General features: G+C 45.0%; 1 protein-coding gene across 1 annotated transcript in view; it reads left to right on the forward strand.

Annotated features, from left to right (window-relative positions):
* Positions 1–877: 877 nt before the first annotated feature.
* BLK (BLK proto-oncogene, Src family tyrosine kinase) overlaps positions 878–20234 on the forward strand; it is a 55483-nt gene continuing 36126 nt past the window's right edge. Inside the window, exons 1-3 of the mRNA XM_088467303.1 lie at positions 878–976; positions 13854–13908; positions 15831–15924. Of these exons, the coding sequence (XP_088323429.1) occupies positions 878–976; positions 13854–13908; positions 15831–15924 (248 nt within the window). The remainder of the gene's footprint in view (positions 977–13853; positions 13909–15830; positions 15925–20234) is intronic.

Consider the following 20234-nt stretch of genomic DNA (forward strand, 5'->3'; position numbering starts at 1 on the left):
GATTGTAAGCTACACTGGAGCAGGGACTCATGCGTGCGCTATATAAATAAATTGGATGGTGACTGTAGTAGAACGAATATAGAAAATAATTTGGTCAACCTGTAGAGATTGTAGTTCTTGCTATAACGCTGGCAGATGGGCACACCTCCCCAATGTACCCCCTCCGCTGGGTTTCCCATAGGGAGGGAAGGAGCTGCCAGTGACACGAGGGCAGAGAATTTAGGGGTCTATGTACTAAGCAGTGATAAGAGACAGAGTGAAAAGTGATAAGTCAGTGATAAGGTGCCAGCCAATCAGCTCCCAACTGTCATTTTTCAAACACAGCCTGTGAGATGACAGTTGGGAGCTGATTGGCTGGCACCTAATCACTTTCTTATCACTTTTCACTCTGTCTCCTAACACTGCTTAGTACATAGACCCCTCAATCTTAGCAAAGGGAACATGCTCGTGTCAGAGGGAAGGAAGCAGTCCATGCGTTTACCACGGTCCCTGCTGTGGTTTGGGGAGGTGTAGGTGAATGGCAGAATTGTGCAAAGACGTACATCTACTTTAATTATGCCTAGACTTAATAATACATTCCAATATTTTTTTTTTAAAGGCCTCTAATGGGTGCAATACAATATAATATAATAACATGATGCGCTTCTTATACTCTGTATCTCACTGATACTGCTGGTTCTTAGTGAATTGATAAACTGCAGTTTCAGGAAGATCGGATCCCTCCAAAAAATATCTGCATCCACGGACGCGAGACCCAGATAAACTCTAACGTGTACATGTTACCGCCGGTAACCCCCAGCGGCAAAAGCCCTTTCATGGTAATTTATAGTATTGCGTGAAATATCAAAATGACGATGTGTTTTCTTCTGCTCTAAGGATGGGCTTGATCGGCAGCAAAACGTTCTCCTACAAAAAAGATCGGTGTCACATGAGTCCTCCTGCCGGACAGTTCTACAAACCGTCCCACCCACCAATAGTAAGTGCTACTCCTCGATATTCAGTATGTATTTATTTACCATGTAGATGTAGTACGCCACCTTTACAAACAGAAATATAATAGGATATTATGTCATACTTGCCTATTCTCCCGGAAGTTGCGGGAGGCTCCAGATTTTTCAGGTAGTCCCCTGCACCCCCAGATGAGTGGCCATATCTCCCACATTCCGCTCAATTCCTAGAGGAGTGGGCAGGATGGGCAGATAATACCAGGAATCACCGGTCCATAGGGAGGGGATGGGGCAAAAATTATGCAAATTACATCATTTTAGCTCCGCCGCCTCCCTAAAGACCCATAATTCACTGCATCTGGCAGTGATGGGGGCGGGGCCTAATTATGTGAGAGTGTGGCCCCACACCCTAAAGTGGTATGCTATGCATACACTCCCATTAAGAGTATTACTGGGTACCCGGCGAAGGCAGATGCGACTGGGCGACATATCGGGCGCACACTGCACGATCTGGTGTATGACCGACCCAGGGCCGTAGCTAGGGTAGTGCGGCCGGTGCCATGGCACAGGGCACCACAGGTCAGGGGGCGCTGTTTGGGCCTATCAAATGTCTGTTTATTATCATTCTTGCTTATAGCTTCCTCTTATTTCATCCCCAGCATCTCCTGGCCTCCCCTATCTCTTCCCTGGCCCTTCCCCATGAGGCCATGGCCCTTTTTTGGCTGCATTATGTCCCTTTGAAAAATGAGGGGGCGCCAATGCTCTTTCTGGTACAGGGCACCAAAAAGTCTAGTTACGGCTCTGTACCAGCCGATATATATTGTTTCCCTGCCACAGCCAGAAGCATGGTGTCATCTGCCGAATCTTCAGATCTGAAAATACGACTAACAACGCACGGGAGCTCGCAATAGACGCTGGACGATGTGGACAATTTGTTCTTCCGATTCGGCTCAAAATGACAAATTGTCCAATATATCGTCTAGTGTGTGCCCAGATTAAAACTCTTAGGTAATATAACAGGATGTGCAGGTTTGGGGAACGGTATGTGTGTCAATAACTAAATTGTACCAAGGCTTTATCATTAATGTCAGATCACTTCAAGAACTTTATATTCGTATGGTTTGGTTTGGTAGTCAGCGGACGGACACCCAATTATACAAGGTTCTAGTTCAAAGAATAAAAATATATTACCCATAAATGCCATGTTAGAAAATAGAAATGGGTTTAGCAGACAGACATTGGTACTTCACATATTAACCCCCGTCTTGTCAGCGCTGCCATGTTTTCATACAATTTCAATAACTTTTTGATATAAGTTTATTCCTGTAAATTGTGTACTGTATTTAGGGCACATAAATGTTACTAAGGGGTCTATGTACTAAGCCTTGGAAAGAGATAAAGAGGATGGAGATAAAGTACTAATCAATCAGCTCCTAACTGTCACTTTACGGACTGTTGTGTTTGGAAAGTGACAGTTAGGAGCTGACTGGTTGGTACTTTATCTCTCTCCACTTTATCTCTCTCCAAGGCTTAGAACATAGGGGCCTTATTTTTCAATGAGTTTTATCATTCACAATGAGTGATAAAACGCACTGCGTATGATAATGGCGCTCCAGCCAATCAGCTGTCAACTGTCATCTGTTTGCAAAAGCTCTGGAAAGTGATAAATTGGAGACTGATGAACTACCAATCAATCATCTCCTAACTGTCATTTTTCAAACACAGCCTGTAACATGACAGTTGGTCGGAGCACTATTTATCATACGCAATGAGTTTTATCACTCGTTGTGAATGATAAAAACTCGTTGATAAACAGGCCCATAGACCCCTAGATATTAAACAGATATATTTTTATTTTAAAATGCTTAAGAATGGTAAACTAATAGTAACATCAAATGCTTTTAATGAATTATCATATTTATTTTTATATATCCCCATAAAATGACAGCAGGACAATCTCCTGTTATACATGCAGCATTTATGGTCTAAGTAACATCTCCAGGTCACAGTGGGAGTTTATTTTTCGTCCTCTATATGTGCATGAGATGAATGTTTGGGGGACAGCGATAACTATGCCGACCTATCCTTCTGCTTGTTGTACAGGGTGCGCTGTGCGAGATTTATCAGTAGGTTTTCCTATGTGGGTGGCACATATAATAAAGAAGAATTATGTGCTTAATTACTATAGCTGCGAGAAGCTCTAATAAAATAAAAACAATCATTATGACTCGATCTGATCATTCTACGACACACCCAAACATCCTTACAGCACATACGTGTTCTCAGATAACTGTGATATAACCGGTTCCTAATGATTTCACTGCATTCTGATGAGTATTTGTAGACAGTTGGTACATTCTAAGTGAAATAAACATTTAGAGCCTGATTCTGAGTAGCATGTAATCGCCGTACCGGACGCCTGCAGCGCCCACAGTTTACCTTGAGTTAATAAGCTTCTAAAGATAGTGAGAGCTAATCAAAAAACATCTAAAACTTCACTTTTATTTGCAAAGTTTAAAAGTAAGTGTCCCGACACGACATATAGACATATAATATACACAACAATTATTAAAATGGTGAAAATATGTAATTGAATATTTAGATTTAGAGCTCTTCTCTTGTATTTATACCATTCATTCTAAATACAGTTATCATCTCTTTTTTTGAGGGCGTAAAATTGCTCAAAATCTGGTCTTAAATTTAATCCTCACTGTGGGGTCTATTCAGCAATGATTTTCTTACATAAAAAATGTGGAAATCATAATTTCCAAATTTTTTATGTAAATCCCCTATTCAGCAATGGGATAATTGAGAAGATAACGTAATTAATTTTCTCCATTAATTCCCATCTTACACTGTAGGGATCAGCCATTGCTCTCTACAGTGTTTTAACGTATTTTGCTATTCAGCAAAGCAAAAAGTGTTAAATTGCTGGAAAAATCATTACTTTATATAACGCCATCTCAGAATAGCGCTATATATAGAAAAAAATGCCTTAAATTGCCCGAAAACTGCAAGGACAAAGGGAAATTTTCCCATAAGTCCCTGCAGCATATTGTAACTCCGCCCAGTCTCCGTGCCTGGTTTGCGGTGAGCGCCGCAGGTAAATCCAATTAGAACATGTTAAACCTGCCAAAAGTAATTGACATGTTTATACAGGCTTTATATTAGCCTGTATACATGTATATTTATGTGCAATTATATTTAAAATGTAAAAGCACATAAATATTACAGATGTGCGCCGACCCCGTGTTTTGGTTTTGGATCTGGATCTCCCCTGGTTTTTGATCTGGATTGGTTTTGCCAAAGTTTCACCTCCGTGTTTTGGTTTTTGGTTTTGGATCTGGATTTTTTCTTTAAAAATTATAAAAACAGCTAAAATCACATAAAATGGGCCTGTTTTTGTTCCTACAGTATTATTAACCTCAATAACATTTATTTCCAGTCATTTCCAATCAATTTTGACCACCTCACAGCTCACAATATTGTTCTCATCCAGTTTAGGCCCAAAATTTGCACCAAGCTAGCTGGCTGACTAAGCTAAGCAGCAGCAGTGGTCAGCACAAACACGTGGCAGTTCAACTTCCAACATGGTACATCAGGAAACAAATGTTTTTATTATTCAAGAGAGGCCTGAGGGAGTTGGAGTATGTATGTAGTTGAAGGCAGGACAGGAAGTATTTGGCAGTAAATTTAATTTAATTTTTTTATTCTGAAATAAATTTATGAGGGAGAAGGGGAGGAGTGGAGGCATTTACAAAATTCTTTTTTACTCATTCACATCAGTCCTTGCCCCAGAAGAATCCTTGAGCACCATGCCTGCTGCTGCTGCAGCAGGGAGTGGATTTTCTCATCCCAGAAGGGGACCAGGAAGACTTCTAGTAGTGCTTTCCACATGAAAAAGCATTCCCAACCTCTACTGGGACATTAAAAAAAACATAATTAGTTAGTGGCCTCCAAACTGCCACTTAACCAGCACAAAGATATTAAGGGGTAAATTTAATTTACTAAAGTGAGAGTTTTTACAAGTGCATTTTAGAAGTGATGTTTCTACTTAACATCACTTACCTACCACTTTCTAGAAGATAATCTGATTATTTGCTATGGGCAAGCAACATCACTTCTAAAACTCACTTCTAAAAACTCTCACTTTAGTAAATTAAATTTGCCCCTTAAGGACTTACGTTGTGTTTTTCTTGAGAATCCTGCGCCTGCTTCTGTGGCTAGGAGTGGCTTTTCATCCCAGAAGGGGACCAGGAAGAGTGCTTTCCAAAAACAATTGACTGTTAAATAATCCTTTGCAAAGCTTCCACATGAAAACCATTTCCAAACCTGTACAGGGACATTAAAAAAACATAGTTATTTATATATTATCAGTTATTGATATAGCGCACATATATTCCGCAGTGCTTTTTTGTCCATTCACATCAGTCCCTGCCTCCGTGGAGCTTACAACAATCTATGGGGGTCATTCAGACCCGTTCGTGAGCAAAGGACGCTCGCAAACGGGTCGATGTTGCCCCACTGTGCATGAGCACGACGTTGGGACCCAATTAACCCACCAGTATATTTTTGGAGTGTGGGAGGAAACCGGAGCACCCAGAGGAAACCCACGCAAGCACATGAGAATATACAAACTCCACTCAGTGAGGGCCGTAGTGGGAATCAAACCCACAACCACAGTGCTGTGTGGCATTAATGCTAACCATTACACAGTATGTGCTGCCCAGCTAGTTAGTTAGTTAGTGTGGCCTTCAAACTGCCGTTGTACCCACTGTCCACTTAACCAGAGTAGATATGTGGACAAGCGGAACAGAGCAGCAAATGCAACAGTTCAGAAATAAGGTTTAAGTCTTACGTTGTGTCTTTCTTGAGAATTCTTGAGCACCATGCCTGCTGCTGGGAGTGGATTTTCATCCCAGAAGGGATGAAGACATTGTTTTGTCTTCCCAACGGACACAGATCTGAAGAGATGAAAAGAACTACTGGCAGGAAAATTAGGCAATTTGTAGGCCCTTACACAAAACTGCTTTTGATTTACTTGAGCTGCCACCATCCAGTCTGTACTCAGAAAGAGTTTTCAGCACAGCCGGGAACCTTGTTAGTGATCGGCCTGAAACTACTTCCCCAAAATGTGGAAAAGATGATATCCATCAAAATTAAATACAAATTCTACGAGAAAAGCCTTTACCATCAATTACGTGCACCTGTAATGGTGGATTCCAGTGGGGATAAATTAATATTGTGTGAAGAAGATGATTTATACATCACCCCAGATTATACCATCACCCAAGCCTATATCGTCATCCCATCCTGTGTTGTGTATAAATTACAGCTGTGCTCCCTGTTAGATTGGGGATTCATTGTCCACTTTAGTGGTTGTGAGCTCCATTTTAGTCCATATCACCACACCCCCTATACATCTTCTGACCTGGGCTACAGGAGAAGCAGCTGCACTCTGGAATACAGTTGCATGGAGTTGCACCTCTGACTCACTGAAATTCAGGTAGAGGGGCCATGGGTAGGGAGTAGGGACACTATAATCAGAGAACACAGTTTTAGCTGCTTTATTCCATTTTTTACACCATATCCTCTATTTCACCTTTGAAAATGTTTGTGAAAATCTCAGCAGAGGTGTTTGTGATTTCATGGCTAACGCGCACACACACAGAAAAAAACCCCACATTGATTGATTAATTTTTTGGGGGCACTTGGGAGGGAGAGCACACATACGAGGCAGTAGCGTCTTGATAAACGACACAGGCATCACCCCTGCTACATTGCTGGTGATAAGTGTGGCTAACGCGCACACACATTTTGATTGATTGATTAATTTTTGGGGGGCACTTGGGAGGGAGAGCACCCGAACAAAGCAGCAACCACTTGATAAACGACACAGGCATCACCCCGCTCAGCTATGTTGCTGGTGATAAGTGTGGCTAACGAGCTTACACACAAAAAAAACACATTGATTGATTGATTTTGATTGATTGATTGAATTAATTTTTTCGGGGGCACTTGGGAGGGAGAGCACCCGAATGAGGTAGCAGCTTCTTGATAAATGACACAGGCATTACCCCTGCGCACCTACGTTGCTGGTGATAAGTGTGGCTAGTGTGCACACACACACAAAAAAAAGTCATTGATTGATTGAATTAATTTTTTGGGGCACTTGGGAGGGAGAGCACATGAACGAGGCAGCAGCCTCTTGATAAACGACACAGGCAGCACCCCTGCGCAGCTACGTTGCTGATAAATGTGGCTAACGCGCACACACACAAAATTGTTTTTATTTTTTTCACACCTACACCTACATTGCTGATAAGTGTGGCTAACGCACACACACACAGAAATAAAATACTTTATTTTTTTCACACTGGGGGGGAAGCACCCCTGAACGAGGCAGCAGCCCCTTGATAAATGACAGAGGCATCACCCCTGCGCACCTACGTTGCTGATAAGTGTGGCTAACGTGCACACACAGAAAATAAATATTTTTTTTAACACTGGGGGTGAAGAGCACCCCTGATGCACAGAGCACCCCTTGGAAAATACAGCAGCACAGCCAGCCCCTATGGACAACAGCCAGCCAGCCCCTATATGGACAACAGCCAGCCCCTATGGACAACAGCCAGTCAGCCCCTATTGAGTGGACAGGACAACAGCCAGCCAGCCCCTATATATTGACAACAGCCAGCCCAGCCCCCTATGAACATAAGCAGCCAGCCCCTGAGTGACAACAGTAGTCAGCCCCTATGCACAGCGTCAGCAACAGCACAGCACCACAGCAATCACATTCACAGCCCCCTCCCTCTTCACTCTCCACAGTCGGAATGAAAATGGCGGCGATCACGGGACCTTTTATACAATCCAAAACCCGCGAGAATCTGACAGCGGGATGATAAAGTTTTGCCTTGTTTTGAGATCCGAGTCAGGCGGAAAAACCAGAGGCAGCTCGGATCTGGCTGGGATCCCCTAAGTTTGGGTGGGTTCAGATCTCTGGAATCCGAACCCGCTCATCTGTAATAAATATACTTGTATACAGGCTAATATAAAGCCTGTATACACATGTCAATCACTTTGGAAAGGCTGTCATTGAACTTACCCCTCCGCGGTCACCTCAAAGCCGAGACAGAGACTGTTCAGAAGCGCATGACTGAGCGTGCGCAGTAGCAGAAACAGAGGGTATTGTTTTCGGAAACCGATAACAATACCTTCTGTAACATCGCAGGGACAGCGTGTTACCGCAACCGCTGTCCCTGCAGAAAATATTGCTGAATAGCTTACTTAAGCTTTAATAATTCATAAAAATGTTGCCCGATAATATTCTGGGCAACATCGTCACTTTTGCTGAATAGACCCCTGTGTCCCCCACAGTAAAAATGATGCTGAAATGGAGATACTGTACAACACTTAGATATGAGATCTATGACGCTCTCTGGACATGTACCATCCCCACAGCTGAGATGTGGTTACTGTCTGCAGATCACACACTGCGATTAGATAAAATATCAGTGCTAAGTTTCAGCAATATAAATAAGTGCTAACAATCATTTTCAGCAAAATTATGGTCTGTAGACATTTTTTAAACCGTTATCAGCGTCCGTCATGTTTAGCAGAAGAAGCACAAATATTCACGACAGACCTTATTTATGCGTAATCTGCCAATACTTTGTATAATAGGAATGATACATCTACTAATTCACCCACAGGTAGAAGCAAGATTTATATTAATCTCTTAACATACAGTATACCATCCCTCAGAGACACATTGATTAATACTTTGTCATATTCATCCTCACGGCAAATATACGATTAACTTCTTTTGCACTCGACCTACCCTGATTCACCCACGGAGCACTAATGGTAAATTCAACACTTTAAATAGGTGCTAGCATTAAATTCCAGCGTGATTTCAAACCGTGGGTTTCTCTCACAGTTATCAGTATAAAGTCACTTTTACTTCGCCGGTAATTGGCTTGACTAATCCAATGTCAGTCTCGTTAACATAGAGATAGTAAGCCGCATAGTGTAACTGTCTAACATGAGCAGTACAAAATTATTATAGTATCATTTGCTGATAATTGATGAACAATTCTATTCATTCAGTAAGCATTAGCAATGATTGTTAGTTTAAGACAGAAAGACACAGCAAACTCAATTTGTATTTAGTATATGTATACCCAATGAAGAAACTCTGGGCCTGATTCAGACCCACTCGCGAGCGGCTGTCCGCTCGCAAGTGGGTCGATGTTATGGACTGAGCATGCGCACGACGGACCACCCACAGCTATAGCGAGTGGCCAAAAAGATGGTCGCGATGGTCAAGACCATCGCGACCATCGGGCTTGCGACGAGACCCTTGTGTAGGGTCTCGTTGCCGCAAGCCCTGGAGTGCTTTTGGCTCTATCAGAGCCAAAAGCACTCCCACTGACATCACTTGTGATGTCAGTGGGGCCAGCCCCAGACGGTAGGAGTTCCCATGGGAATGCCTCCTTCTGGGCAGCCACGCCCCTGGCACGCCCACCAAAGGGGGCGTGTTGTCACTCACCATTGACAGCACACCCCCTTTGGTGCGAGACACATAGCGACGGCTTGGCCGTCGTTATTCGGGTCTTGCGCATGCGCACGACGGAGCCGCCTCCGTCGTGCGCATGCGCATTTGGCTAACATCGACCCGCTTGCGATCGCTCAGCACTCGCGAGTGGGTCTGTATTAGGCTCTGCATTTCTTTTGTAGGGAGAGAATTACAAGAGTTAGATAGTCAGCTGTTTCGCTCCCATATAGTAAGCATAAGCAGTAATCACCGGTACACATATGTAACATAACAGTGCTGGTATCTCTTTTAGGGCCATATTCAATTAGAGGCGAAAAGTCCGTTATCAGCGATACTTTATCGCCGACGACATTATTTTCGCCATTTTCACTTTTCCCCGTATTCAATTTCAAAGACTGTGAAAAAGTGTGAAAAGTCTCTGTTAAAAACCGGGGATAACTTTTCACCATTGAATAGGTGGCAAAAAAAAGTGCAGAATTTGGCTTTTGGGGTACAAAGTATAAAAAAGTAGCCTACATCCCTTGGAATGTCCCCCTAGGGTATTCTGTGTCAAATTTGATTTTAAAAAGTTCAACAGGACACCCCTAAAAAGGTACTTTCAGTTTGGGGGGTGAAACAAAAAAAATATCGGGGGACAAACTTCTAAACCAGTGAAATCAACTCCGGGGTGGTTCCCTAGTATGCGGCAAGTGTTTTCTATAATGTGGGGACTTAAAAATATGCTTGCACCCATTTTCATGTACCCCAAATTTCATGGGACTAGTTATTTTCCCCAAAAATGTTGCTAAATGCTCTTCTTCACCACTTTGGCAAAGACGCATGAAAGCACCTGTTGAGACCATTTAAAAACCTCAAATGCCTTCAGCACGGCAATTCGGGGGTACTCATAGTGATCCCCCACGTCAGACCATCTTTGGGGGGTGACAGGCTGATTTCCCCAAAAGTGACAGGACTTTTCGCTACTTACCTTTCTGCCGTTTCCAAATAGAATACGGGGATACGCGGGCACGCGTCCGATACTTTATCCCCAGGAAAACCTCCGATGACGGCGAAAAGTCCAGCAACTGACTTTTCGCCTGTAATTGAATATGGCCCTTAGTGTTTATACACTCTCTGTATAACTCCTTTACTATAGGTTATACAGAGGGTGTCCCCTCATTCATATCACTGCATAGAAAAATGCAATTACATATATACATCGCTCATCCCTCTAACAGAGGAGGAGAATCACAGCCAAGCTGCATTTGCTGTAGGAAGCCCAGCGTCACCGCAGTTACCAGTGTACCAGACACAGCGGTCTAAGGGCCTCATTCAGACCCGCTCGCAAGCGCTATGCGCTCGCAAGCGGGTTGATGGTGCGGCGTCCGCAATGCGTGTGCGCGAGCCCCGGAGCGAGTGAGAAATTCATTCGCTCCGGGGCTCACTACAAACGGGGCGGCTGTCGATGTTGATCGACAGCTCGCCCTGTTTTGTAGGCGGGTCGGGGGGGTTGGCTGGCCAAACGTAGGTGTTCCTGAAGGAACGCCTGCCATTTGAGGGCGGCCCTACTGACATCATGTCAGTAGTGAGCTTCCTGCTCTACTAGAGCAGGAAGCTCACTGGGGCTTGCGGTAGAGGAGACCCTACCACAAGGGTCTCGTCGCAAGCCCGATGGTCGCGACCATCGCAACCATCACCTGGCTGCTTGAAAAAGCTGTGGGTGGTCACCCACAGCTTAGCGAGCGGCCAGGAGGCTTTTTTTGTAGAAAAAGTGGCCGTCCTGATTCAGAGCAAGCACTCGCTTTTTGCGAGTGGCTCTGAATCAGGGCCTAAGTGAGGGACATAGAATTCAACAATCAAAATCAAATCAAAATGATGCCAGGAATAGTTACGTTAGTCCAGTACGTGCACTGACCGGACCCACGGTTGGATTAGGATGCGCGTTTCGCCAGTGTAACGGCTTGTGCACCTTACCCATGAAAGGTGTCCACTGTTTCCCCCTTAAACAGTATCGGCAGAGTAAAAGTGACTAAGGGGCCCATTTATTAATGATCGCTTTGCAATGCGATCAGGGCATGTCAGTCCCGCCCATGATCGCATTGTACAATGCGATTATAACGGCCGGATGTATCATCCCGGGACATGCAGGGACAGGGGCTCCGAAAGGCGTCTGTCCCTGCGATGTCCCCGGAGAGCTGCCGGCCAGTGCGCGGAGTGCTGCGCATGCTAAGTCGTCGTAGCCGGGGAGGTTTCCAGTGGATACCTCCTCCGGCTAATTATGCACGGTGTAGCCCGAAGGCTACAGCGGCTAATGCCGCCTGTAGATGGCATTAGCTGCCAGGGTCAATATCTGGAATACATCGCATTCCGGATATTGGTAAATTTGGCAGCATCGCATCCGCATAGAAACCTACGAGGGAGGGGGCTGCCAGCGGCAATGGAGGGATCACAGTAGGTATCAGAGATACTTGCTGCGGTCCCTCCTTCATACATACGGGGGATACTTAATATACCTCAAATAAACTTTGATAAATGGGCCTATTATACTGATAACTGTGAGAGAAACCCACGTTTTGAAATCACGCTGGAATTTAGGCCCTGATTCAGAGCCGGACGCTATTTGCGGTTGTTCGTTCAGAAAAAAGGGGTGGCTATTCAAATGAACCGTTCACTCTTTGCGGTCTGTTGATGCCTCCATGTCAGAACGAGCGAACAAAACTTGCAGTCGTAATTTTGAAAAATACGCCCCCTGGCCGCTCGCATCATACGTCATGTCCGCTATTTATTAGATTAATCGAGTACATCGAACAGCGTATGAACTGCTCACTATTCTTGTTGTTGGTTTTTCCTACCGCTATATTGCGAGCAGTTCTGACTTTAAAACAACCAAGTGACGTGGTGAATGACGCTGCTGTATTAATTATGCACACCCTTAAAATGCCCGTTTTGACCTTTAGGCACGCCTGCGTTCTGATCTCCACTCCCCGTTTTCAAGCACCTTCCCCTGTTACCACCCACATACGCCTCCTCCTGTCACTGAAATAGCAGGAATTCGCTATTTAGCGAACAAACGATTTTGGGCTGCACTGACTGGTTCGCGCATGCGTATTACAAACCGTACGCATGCGCAGATGTGCGAACATCGCTCGGAACGAGCGGACAGCCGCTTACGAGCGGCTCTGAATGAGACCCTTAATGCTAGCACCTATCTAGAGTGTTGAATTTACCATTAGTGCTCCATGGGTTAATCACGGTGGGTGGCGTGCAAAAGAAGTTAATCGTATATTTGCCGTGAGGATGAATATGACAAAGTATTAATCAATGTGTCTCTGAGGGATGATATATGTTAAGAGATTAATATAAATCTTCCTTCTACCTGTGGGTGAATTAGTAAGATGTATCATTCCTATTATACAAAGTATTGGCAGATTACGCATAAATAAGGTCTGTCGTGAAAATTTGTGCTTCTTCTGCTAAACATGACGGACGCTGATAACGGTTTAAAAAATGTCTACAGACCATGATTTTGCTGAAAATGATTGTTAGCACTTATTTATATTGCTGAAACATAGCACTGACATTTTATCTAATCACAGTGTGTGATCTGCAGATAGTAACCACATCTCAGCTGTGGCGATGGTACATTTCCAGAGAGCGTCATAGATCTCATATCTAAGTGTTGTACAGTATCTCCATTTCAGCATCATTTTTACTGTGGGGGACACAGAGAGGAGTAATATTAAGATCAGGTTTTGAGCAATTTTACGCCCTCAAAAAAAAGAGATGATAACTGTATTTAGACTGAATGGTATAAATACAAGAGAAGGGGCTCAATCTAAATATTCAATTACATATTTTCACCATTTTAATGATTGTTGTGTATATTATATGTCTTACTTTTAAACTTTGCAAATAAAAGTGACGTTTTAGATGTTTTTTGATTAGTTGTCACTATGTAAGAGCACCCCAGCAAAGCGCCCTAATGCCACAGCAAAGAGCTCTCCCTTTTTTTCTCAATTTTCAAAAATATTAGCATCTTCTTTGGGCTAGGGGAGCACCACCAACTATTATATTATTTTCCAAGTGATTTTCACACAAGACATTGAGTGATGTTGGTAGAATTATATGAATTAAAATTTCTAGGTGGTTCAGTGCGGAATGAATCCTTTTCCTTTTCCAAGCTCATAAAGATGTGTTTGCAGCCGTGTGACGCATTCGCAGTTTGCTAAAAATCCTTAGATCCGGCCGCATTGGAACTTTAGGTGGGGTTCAGAATCAGGCCCCTATTGCCTGGGAGCCTGTATGTAGAAGTGCGTCATACCACACGTGAATAATGTCTCATAACGTCTCATTTTCTATTCTGACTACAGATTCCAGCCAGCCGACCACTGAGTTTTGACACTCAGAAGAACCAGTCAGAGCTAGGTAAGAGGTACATAATATGCTATGGGTAATATATGAGAAAGCAGAAGTCACTAATGCTTATTATTATTGTACACTGTGTAAAGTCCAATCTGTGTGCACATGGGGCTGATTCTGGGCACCAACTGGGGGCACTGGCTGCAGGCAATGACTAAGGGCACTGGCAGGAGGCACTGGCTGGGGGCACTGACTGGAGAGAATAGGACAATCGGAATAGCTGGCAGAAGTGCATTTTCATCAACTGCGGGAATCCCTTGCAAATGTGGTGCCCTGTGCAATATACATGGAGGGCCCCCCTATCCACTGGAGGGATGTGACTATTGGTTATACCAATGTGTCCTCTCATCACCCCACTATTATCTCTTTCTCTCACTCTGCCTCTGGTCCCCCATCCTCCAGTTCTCTGGTTCCCCCTTCCCCAATTCTCTGCTTTCCACCTCCCCCGCCCTCTCTCTTTCTCTCTGGTTCTCCACCCTCTACAGTCCTCAATCCTCCTCAATCCTCCCTGTCTCTCCCTGCTGTGACCTCTCTGGTTCCATCTCCCTGTCCCTTCTCTGCTTCTCACTTCCTCTTCTCTTTTTCCTTATTCTCCCCCAATCTTATGTTCCCCCTCTCCTGTATTCTTGCTTCCCCCTTCTCTGTATCTCTGTTTCCCCTCCTCTTCTGGTTCTCTATCCTCTTGCTACCTAGCTGGCTGTCTCTCACCTCCTCTGTGGTGCTCACCCAACCCTCCAGTTCCCTAAAGTCTTATAGGCAAGAGTACAGAGGGGGGTAGGGGTCGGTATGCAGTCAGGAAGCCGGCGGACCTAATCCCGACAGCCGGCTTCCCGACTGCTTAATCCCGGCGAGGGTTAAATGACAGGCATCTAAATACAGACGCCTGTCATTTTACCAACGCTGGGAGACCGGCATACGGCATCCTGATCGAAGTGATGCCGGGCGCTGAGCGTGGACAGCCGTGTGTGTGTGTGGGGGAGGGGGGGGGGGTTAGGTTAGGGGCTCCCCGGGGGGACTTAGGGTTAGGGTTAGGCTAGGGAGAGGGAGGGTTAGGCACCCCTGGAGGGGACTTAGGGTTAGGCACCCCCCCGAGGGACTTAGGTGTAGGCGGCGGGGACGGGGGGTTAGGTTTAGGCACTTAGAGGAGGGATTAGGGTTAGGCACTGGGGGGAAGGTTAGTGTTAGGCACCCCTAAGGGAGGGTTAGGGTTAGGGGGTAGAATAGGTTAGTGAATACTTACCTGGGGACGATCAGGATTTTCATCCTTGTCGGGCAGCCGCTGTCAGGATTTGAACCGCCGGCCAGGGGTCCGGCAGTAAATCATACCGATTCCTAGGGGTGGGGTCGATACTAATTGCCCAGGCTTGTTGGAGAGGTCTGGTTGGGGGCACAGTTCAGCTGCTGAGAGGGACGCATAATATTTAAAAAATTATTTCACATTTTTATTGGAAGGGGTGAGGCCACATTGCTATGCGGTCTCCCCAGATCCCAGGCCTTTGTCGGCTAAATGCCTAATCCTGTTTATCAGTTTATTCCCTGTATTTATCTGTTTCTCAGTCCTCCATTTTGGAAAGCAGGGTTGCATGCAAGTCGGCCGCAGTTACACTCGCACTACGTTCATGGAACCAGCTGCGGATATTCGCCCTTATCCTGAGATGTACACGTCTATGCGGCCACATTAACCTCATGGGTCACTTAGCCTGGGCAATGTTTCCGCAGAGTATCCGATGCTGCGTTTTACAACGCAGCTCGGATAAGTAATGCAGGAGGTGTACCATAATTGCAAGGATGGAATTGCAAAGCTGCCTGCGTGCAGCTTTGAAGTTCCCTCAGAAGCTGAATCGGACCCTGAGCCCTTAATTGGAGAAAATAGATGGTGCTGTTTGACTGCTTTTTTAATGGACTTGTGTCTTCAATAGTTTCACAAGAGAAGAGGTTTGTGGCTGCCTTGTACGATTACACTCCTGCAAATAATGGAGACTTACTGCTGCACAAAGGAGAGAAACTGGAGCTCCTGTCTGAGTAAGTGCTAATAACATGTCTAAAGATTCACTTAATGCTTTTGGGGACGGTTTCCATAAAATGGCAATGATCTTTACTTCATAACAAGGGGTGTGTGACGGTGAAACTGTCCAGGGCACAAGGCTAAGGGAGGAGGCACTCTGCAGCCTAGAAAGGTGCAAGGTCTTTGCACCCTGATACAGCTCTGAATACATATCTAAATTCACTTGACGAAAAGAGAATAAAGTCGCATTGAAGCCCCGCCTATTACCACTGTAGGACCACCCACTTCATTCATATTAACTCTCTTGTCTTGCTCATATAATACAGCTTGGTCAAACCTGTATACACGGCCAGACGTTGGCTGTGCTGCTGGACCAAACTGATATGTCTGTAAACAATGTCCTTCACAGCCATATCGGGGGGGGTACATACACCCTCCGATCCGCTACCAATATATCGTTCGTCGTCTGAACGAATTATATATATATCGACAGGTGTGTATGTGTACCCAGCTAAAGAGTCCTTACAGGTGGACGTAGCACATAACACCTCAGGTTGGCCTCATTGCAGATTTAATCTTCACCGTACAAGAACATTGCAAATTCTGCGCCACAGTCCTAATTTCATATCTATGTACTTAGTGTACCACCCCCCTGATGGCAGAGTAACATGTGTAGCATGTTAGGTCTACCCATTTTATATAAAAGGCGATTTACCCATGTTTGGAAAGAACACAAACTACAAATGTGAAAATGTGGCTACATTATGTGCACATTGGGGATGATAAATAGTCACAAAATGGGCATGATTTAAGCAAAGAAACCCTCATGTACAGTCAGGTCCATAAATATTGGGACATTGACAGAATTTTCAGATTTTGGCCTCTATTCACCACCACAATGGCTTTGAAATGAAACAAACAGGATGTGCTTTAACTGCAGACTTTCAGATTTAATTTGAGGGTAATTACATTCAAATCAGGTGAACGGTGTAGGAATTATAACAGTTTCAATATGTGCCTCCCACTTTTTAAGGGGCCAAAAGTAATGGGACTATCAACTCAAAAGCTATTTCATGGACAGGTGTGGGCTATTCCCTCGTTATTTCATTATCAATTAAGCAGGTAAAAGGTCTGGAGTTGATTCTAGGTGTGACATTTGCATTTGGAATCAGTTGCTGTCAACTCTCAATATGAGATCCAAAGAGCTGTCACTATCAGTGAAGCAAGCCATCATTAGGCTGAAAAATCAAAACAAACCCACCAGAGAGATAGCAAAAACATTAGGTGTGGCCAAATCAACTGTTTGGAACATTCTTAAAAAGAAAGAACGCACCGGAGAGGTCAGCAACACCAAAAGACCCGGAAGACCACGGAAAACAACTGTGGTGGATGACAAAATAATTATTTCCCTGGTGAAGAAAAACCCCTTCACAACAGTTGGCCAAATCAAGAACACTCTCCAGGAGGTAGGTGTATATGTGTCAAAGTCAACAATCAAGAGAAGACTTCACAAGAGTGAATATAGAGGGTTCACCACAAGATGCAAGCCATTGGTAAGCCACAAAAACAGGAAGACCAGATTAGAGTTTGCCAAACAACATCTTAAAAAGCCATTACAGTTCTGGAACAACATCCTATTGACAGATGAGACAAAGATTAACTTGTACCAGAGTGATGGGAAGAGAAGAGAAGGAAATGAACTGCTCATGATCTAAAACATACCACCTCATCAGTGAAGCATGGTGGTAAGCATGGTGGTGGTAGTGTCATGGCGTGGGCATGTATGGCTGCCAATGGAACTGGTTCCCCTGTATTTATTGATGATGTGACTGCTGACAAAAGCAGCAGAATGAATTCTGAAGTGTTTCGGGCAATATTATATGCTCATATTCAGTCAAATGCTTCAGAACTTATTGGACAACGCTTCACAGTGCAGATGGACAATGACCCGAAGCATACTGCAAAAGCAACCAAAGAGTTTTTTAAGGCTAAAAAGTGGAATGTTATGCAATGGCCAAGTCAATCCCCTGACCTGAATCCGATTGAGCATGCATTTCACTTGATGAAGACAAAACTGAAGGGAAAATGCACTAAGAACAAGCAGGAACTGAAGACATTTGCAGTAGAGGCCTGGCAGAGCATCACCAGGGATGAAACCCAGTGTCTGGTGATGTCTATGCGTTCCAGACTTCAGGCTGTAATTGCCTGCAAAGGATTTGCAACAAAGTATTAAAAAGTGAAAGTCAGATTTAGGATTGTTTAGTTTGTCCCATTACTTTTGGCCCCTTAAAAAGTGGGGGGCACATATAGAAGCCGTTGTAATTCCTTCACCGTTCACCTGATTTGGATGTAATTACCCTCAAATTAAATCTGAAAGTCTGCAGTTAAAGCACATCTTGTTTGTTTCATTTCAAAGCCATTGTGGTGGTGAATAGAGGGCAAAATCTGAAAATTCTGTCAATGTCCCAATATTTATGGACCTGACTGTATATGCTCCATATGTGCCTATATATGCTCCGCATTGGAAGCACATTGGCCCAGGTTACGTAATATTCCCACTCAAGACTGCATAGGCTCATACTGTATGTGTGCTTCCGTTTACTTGTCATGTGCAGATTACACACGAGACACATTAATGTCACATTACTGTCTTAGCACTCACTCTGCGTCAGGCCACTTATCGTGGCAGTAAGACATTTTGGGGTTTATGTACTAAGCCTTGGTGAGAGATAAAGGAGCTTATTCAGAGTCGGTCGTGGGCGCTGAGCGCTCGTGACCGACTCGATGTTGCCCCACAACGCATGCGCATGACGGAGCCGGCTCCGTCGTGCATGCGCCCATGCGCGAGACCCGGCTAACGACGGGAACTCCGTCGTTAGGGGTCTCGTAGCAGACAGGGCGAGCTGTCGATGTTGAGTGACAGCTTGCCCCTTTTGCTGGGCGGGCCGGGGGCGTGCCCGGCCAAACGGAAAGCTTGCCGTTTGGGGCGCGGCCCCACTGACATCATTGCTGATGTCAGTGGGGAACTTCCTGCTCAAACAGAGCAGGAAGCTCCCTGGGGCTTACGAGTGCCCAGACCCTACCCTAGGGTCTGGTCATAAGCCCCGATGGTCGCGATGGTCTTGACCATCGCGACCATCACCCATGTCGGTCGTTAGAGCTGTGGGTGGTAACCCACAGCTTAGCGATCGACAAGGAGGCGGCCGTTCAGGATGCAAGCGGCCGCCCTGATTCAGAGCGACCGCTTGCATCTAACGACCGCCTCTGAATGAGGCCCAAAGTACCCACCAATCAGTTCCTAGCTATCATTTTTCAAACATAGCCTATACAGTGACAGAAGCTGAATGGTTGGTACTTCACTCCATCCTCTCTCTCTCTCTCTCTCTCTCTCTCTTTCCAAGGCTTTAGTACATAGATCCCCCCATGTATCGCTGCTAGGTTGTTATTCACATGCTGGGATAGCGGCTATGATAGGAGCCCATCCCTGCGATGTGTAAAATGATCACGTTCATGCGATCACTTTGCTTCCTGCTTCGGGGTTGTGCATCAGGACCTCGCATGTGCAAATAGCTATTGCCGGGAAAGGGTACTACATCCCCCTCTACCGGTAACTTTTCCAGTGTGTATCTTATAGGCTACAATGGCTACGGCTTGGTACATCTCACAATAATCTTTAGCAGTCCTCAAAAGAAATCTATGGTGGCTGCTTTTGGGAGGGAAAATGGGGGAACCGCAGTGTCTGCTGTGGTTCCCCCTACACAGGGATATTTTTATCTGTGTGTAGAGCTACTGGGGTGGAGCTGTAAACAAAAATTATATATATATATATATAGTAGTTACAAAAGAAGGCACTCCAAAGGGACTTTGAAAAAAAACTTGTCTTATAGAAAACACAATTTGTCCCAGGACATTATGTCATACTTAATGAGAGGTTCAGGAACTGAGGACCTGATTCAGACCCGCTCGCTAGCGCTCGCAAGTGGCTCGATGGTTTGCGAACGCGCATACGCATGCTTCGTTCTGCACGTGCGTGAACTACTCTGTGCGATCGCAGGCCGCTCGCTCGCCCAACAAAGATAGCCCAGTGAAATGAGTGACAGGGAGGCCGTTTGCGGTTGGTAACAGGGGCAGGACACTAATAACGGGGGTGTGGAGGTGCGAACGCAGGCGTGCCTGGGTGTTTCAATGCCGTTTTTAAGGTGTGCATAATTAACAGGCAGCGTCATAGTACACGTCACATGCCTGTTTTTTACACTGAAGTCCTCGCAGTGCTTGCGGCAGGGTAAAGCAACCACAAGCGCTGCGATCGCTTCCGATGGTGCTCGAT

Source organism: Taudactylus pleione, unplaced genomic scaffold, assembly GCF_031769625.1.
Source record: "Taudactylus pleione unplaced genomic scaffold, aTauple2 ptg000070l, whole genome shotgun sequence".
NCBI lineage: Eukaryota > Metazoa > Chordata > Amphibia > Anura > Myobatrachidae > Taudactylus > Taudactylus pleione.